This window comes from Nanorana parkeri, unplaced genomic scaffold (assembly GCF_000935625.1).
Source record: "Nanorana parkeri isolate BGI_ZX_2015 unplaced genomic scaffold, ASM93562v1 scaffold1350, whole genome shotgun sequence".
Classification (NCBI taxonomy): Eukaryota; Metazoa; Chordata; class Amphibia; order Anura; family Dicroglossidae; genus Nanorana; species Nanorana parkeri.
This window is the reverse complement of record NW_017307618.1, coordinates 121,899-127,038: the sequence shown is the minus strand read 5'-3', so window position 1 is coordinate 127,038 and position 5,140 is coordinate 121,899. Positions and strand designations below refer to the sequence as shown.

General features: G+C 48.3%; 1 protein-coding gene across 1 annotated transcript; it reads right to left on the bottom strand.

The window, feature by feature from the left end:
- Window positions 1-2,846: 2,846 nt before the first annotated feature.
- Window positions 2,847-4,623, bottom strand: TMED1 (transmembrane p24 trafficking protein 1). The gene is given in 4 exon segments (XM_018569529.1): window positions 2,847-3,145; window positions 3,941-4,090; window positions 4,092-4,127; window positions 4,438-4,623. Coding segments are annotated over 4 exon segments (567 nt in total). The 5' UTR covers window positions 4,600-4,623; the 3' UTR covers window positions 2,847-2,926.
- Between the last annotated feature and the right edge of the window lie 517 nt (window positions 4,624-5,140).

The following is a 5,140-nucleotide window of genomic DNA, read 5'->3' as shown; positions in this document are numbered from 1 at the left end:
TTCCCAGCCTTGTAGACCCAGGAGGTGAAAGTAGGCTCCCAACACACCTTCCCAGCCTTGTAAACCCAGGGGATGAAAGTAGGCTCCCAACACACCTTCCCAGCCTTGTAGACCCAGGAGGTGAAAGTAGGCTCCCAACACACCTTCCCAGCCTTGTAGACCCAGGAGGTGAAAGTAGGCTCCCAACACACCTTCCCAGCCTTGTAAACCCAGGGGATGAAAGTAGGCTCCCAACACACCTTCCCAGCCTTGTAGATCTCCCCCCCGTCAACTACTGGATCTACAACGCACCATCCCAGCCTCGTACAGTTTGGATTCAAAATGGGGCTTCCAACACAACTGCTCAGCCTTGTAGCCTCAAAAGGGGGCTCATAACGCTCCTTCCCAGCCTTGTTAACCTGCAATTCGAAATGGGATTCTCAATGCACCTTCCATCTCTTGTACAACTGAGGTTGAAAAGGGGGGCTCTCAACACCCACTAAGAACCCCACCCCCCTTTCCCCAAAATGCTAGTTTTGAAAGATTACATGGAGAAGAATGGCTCAGTACAACCGAGTAAAGCCTTCAGTCCGTGCAGCAGTGCCACAAACAGCGTTTAAGATACCTTGATGCTGCCGGGCCTTTCACTAATCACTTTTCCTCTAGCAGGAAAGCATTGGATTGTCAGGTAAAGCACGACTTGGAGCCACACGTGCATCGGATCCACCTCCATATCCAGTGCCCATGTGTAACCATTCTTGTTGTAGTGCTGCAATAGCAGGTAACAGCCAGTTGCAGCCCAGGGGGAAGTCCGCTTTTCCCGCTCTTCCAGTGCCTGGGACACTTCTACCTGAGGAAGAAATGGGACATTTCTATTTCAAGTGGAAATCCGCTTCCAAAGGACCGGTCACCTTGCAGCACCTCATTTATAAATGCTAAAGATCAAATAGAATCGTGTTCGCCACAACAACCAGTCAGATGTTAAGCTGGAGATTTGAAAGAAGTGAAATACAATTGGTGGATGTAGATCAACTCGAACAGCCCAAATATGGCCGATATTAGCGATTCCCAACCAGGAACTCCGTCTGTCGTCACATCTGATTGATCACAGCCCTCCACCAATGACCAGGAACGAGTGATTCCACCAATTCAGCTAACTTTCCAGTTCCGCTATGTTGTCCTAGATTGTTCACTTCTCCGGCCTTCTCCAAACTCTTCACCCTTTTGTGAATAACCCTGTATGTTCTTTGCCTGCTCTTGTCTGAGAAGTAGCAGACGTCATGATGTGTCTGACCCGGACAGCTCTAGCATGCCGAGGCGGAGTGGATTTTTATCTTTTCATCTCAACCCCAGCCAAAACAATGTTTCTAGTTTTGGACCCAGAAGGGAAGGGATAGACCCCCCTATTGGGTAAGAGGGGTTCCAGTCTGAACATCTCTCCAGTGACGACAGACTGAAACACGGGGGAAGTGTTACAACCTCAGACTGGAGAAGACTTTACATAGGAGGTCCGACTCTCCCATCATCACTACAAGATCTGGGGGAAAATAAAATGGAACTCTGGACGGACAGATTAGACAGGAAGTGAGGCAAAATCTCTCACAGGCTCACCGACAAATACAAATGTAACCTTTCCTTAGCATGAAGTCAGGCTGCGCAACATTTTGTTATAGAAGTCATTTAGATGCAAGCGGGACCGAATAGCATTCTCTTTAGACGCCACGCTTCCCGTTATGAGGCAAGAAGTGCGTCCCCGGAGGTTACCAAACGCATACAATTTGATAGAACCAGCAAACTTTTTTGAAAGGGGTTCTATAGGTTTAGTTTGGTTCGTAGCTACAGAGGGTGACACTGCGCTGAACAACTGATGGTTATGACTGTATGCTTCGTGTACACTGCCGGGCCAAAAAGAAAGTCACCACCTGGATCTAGCCAAGCAGATAGGTCAGAGCCTTCCACTGGACACGTGTTATGATCGAAGAGTGGTTCAGTTGGGTCAGGTCTAGGTTCAGTAACCCTATGTCCCCAAATATGAGCTCAGCTGCCATTCTGAATATACTGATCAGGTTTTTCCCTATCAATGGATTATTTCTCACCTGATGGCACATTGGGCATAATACTAGATGACAATGCCAGGACTCATCAGGCTCAGATTGTGAGAGAGTGGTTCAGGGAGCATGAGACATCATTGTCACACATGGATTGGTCACCACAGAGTCCAGACCTTGACCCCATTGAGAATCTTTGGGATGTTCTGGAGAAAACTTTACGCAGAGGTCTGACTTTCCCATCATCACTACAAGATCTTGGTTAATATTAATACAACTCTGGATGGAAATAAACGTTGTGACATTGTATAAGCTTATGGAAAGGACACCACGGCGAATGTGTACCGCAATCAAAGCTAAAGGAGGTCCAATGATGTTCAAGTATGTGACCTTTTTTTTTGGCCAGGCAGTGTATAGAAAGGTCTACAAGACTCCTGGTTGGTACGACCTCCAGCATCCATGACATATTCCCCTTCATACTGTCACTGCAGCTTAGGAACTGATAGAGGGAAGCTGACTGGTTGTTATGGGCGCTGACAATTCTTAGATGACACAGAGGAGGCGTGATGTTCCTTACACTGTGTGTGCTACAAGCCCCAGGGGGCTGCATATACAGGGGGCCCAGTCCATGTTCTCCTGTGTTCTTCACATCAAGAGGTGACCAATCTTACTAACGTATGTTGCAGGCATGACAGTTCATAAGTCTAGGGGGGTACAGTCTCTGCTCCCCTTCCTATACATTGCACGCTGACACATCTTTATGTTTTCAAAGTCCAAACAGAGATTGCGTTAAAGTGACAACCATAGCGGGACGAGTGTGCCGATTCCTCATCCTTAGTTCTGGTGGAAGACTGTACAGATTTGAAGCACTTAACTCAAGACGTCAGATCCTCCTCCTACTACGTCCTACTCTTACGCCTGTCGTCAAAGAGGCTCTTCAGCATGTAGACCTGGAGGAAGGCCACCGTCACCAGCACTGCCAGATTGACAGCCGACCAAAAGTTGACTCTGCCGAGGTTGCTATCTTGCAAGTTACGGTCTCTGGCTTCAAAGGCTCGCAGGACTGTCTGCATCTGCATGCTGCGCTCCAGTCTGGCCCTCATACTCTCTATGGACTCCTGACAAGAGAAGACGGGACAGTCAGACAGGCAAAACAGCAAAAGGTTTACTGTAATGTCAATGTAATACCACATTATGGCCATTAGATGGGGCTGAGGAGCAGAGTAAATATTTCCTCTGCTCCTCACGCCATCTAGTGGCCATAATGTATTTATTTCCTCTACTCTTCAGCTCCATCTAGTGGCCATAATGTATTTATTTCCTCAGCTACATCTAGTGGCTATACTGTATTTACTCCTATGCTCCTCAGCTCCATCTAGTTGCCATAATGTATTCCTCTGCTCCTCAGCGCCATAATGTATTTATTGCCTCAGCTCCATCTAGTGACCATAATGTATTTATTGCCTCAGCTCCATCTAGTGACCATAATGTATTTATTTCCCATGCTCCTTAGCGCCATCTAGTGGTCATAATGTATTTACTCCTATGCTCCTCAGCGCCATCTAGTGGCCATAATGTATTTACTCCTATGCTCCTCTGTGCCATCTAGTGGCCATAATGTGGAGCTACATTATAACATTCTAATTTACATAAACCATATACTAAGAACATTCATTTTTGCATCTGTTGGCACAGAACAAACATTAAACAGAGATACGCAGGGCAAAATTGTTTAGGCATAAATAGGCATCTAAAGCTCCAGCGTTTATTAAACTTTAGTCTGGCTGTAGCATATGCGTGGGGCATGGATTGGAACTTAAATATGTGTACCTTAGTCTGTGCTGGGAGCACGCCCAATTGCACATCCTCCCCTCCCCCGAGGTCCAGCTCCCAATTATGTAATAGCCAATCACAGTGATCATTTTGCTGTCCTCCATCTTTATATCCAGAAGCTCGTCCGGTTCCACCATGTCGGCCCAGCTGTCCGGCTCCTCGTCACCCTGCTGACTGTCAAATATGATCTCAAAGAACACCAACTTCTCCGAGATTGTGCTGAAGGAATTCGGAGAAGTCCACGTCCAGCCCGGCTCCACCAATCACCTGCAGGAGACAATCAAATGTTACACACCGAGAGGAACTTCAAGTGCTCCCCCGTCTCCCCAGACTACAGGCGCGCCCCCATCTCTCCAGGCTACATGCGCTCCCCCAGGCTACAGGTGCTCCCAACCGTCTCCCCAGCCTACAGGTGCTGCGTACACTACAGGCGCTCCCTAGTCCCTACTTCTCTTCAGACTACAGATACTCTCTCTTCCTCCTCTGGTCTTTGGGTGACATGTACTCCTCATCCCCGGTCGTGTCTTTGGATGACATCCCCCCCGTGGTCCCAGGCTGGTCTCTGGCAGGATCTCACCTGGTACTCCACCTCCATGCTGCCATTGTAAAGCGCCGTCTGATAGAAGCACTCCTGTCTCCCGGCCGGCAGCAGGAAGGTCAGCTCCGAGTCCTGGGGTTGTCCCAGCCCGGCCACTATCACCGGCAGCAGCAGCCAAAGGAAACCGAGAACGGGAGCCATAGAAGCGGCAGAGACAGAGCTCACACGCCGAGACCACTTCCGTAACAGCCAACCTCCTCTCCTACTGGCTCCTGCAGCCGTCAGTAATCTCATTCCGGAGTCTCATTGGCGAATGTCCTACAGCAAGCAACCGTTCATTGGGGGACGCGCACACTTCCCCGCCCCACCCTTATTTGCCTTGTAAGGGCAAGAAGCTGATCTGGACCAATCAGATGTCTGCGCTGAGGGGCCAGTGATACGTGGAGACCCTGACCCGTGTACATACTGCACCTAAGCACGGAAGCCGCTCTCTGCGGGGGGTACCGTGCAACGTTATCTGGGCTACGACAAGATGGCGGCTGACATGGAATTTGGAGACAGTTTTCATAATAGTGAATATTGAAACGTCTTCAAGAAAAATACAGTTGCCTTGACTTATTTTTTACGGATATAAAATGACCTGGATGAATGAGAACCTTCACAGACAAGTTTTCATAATAGTTTATATTTTTGATACTTTTGGTCTAAAAGAAAAAAATTAAAAAGGGGAAAATTAAACAGA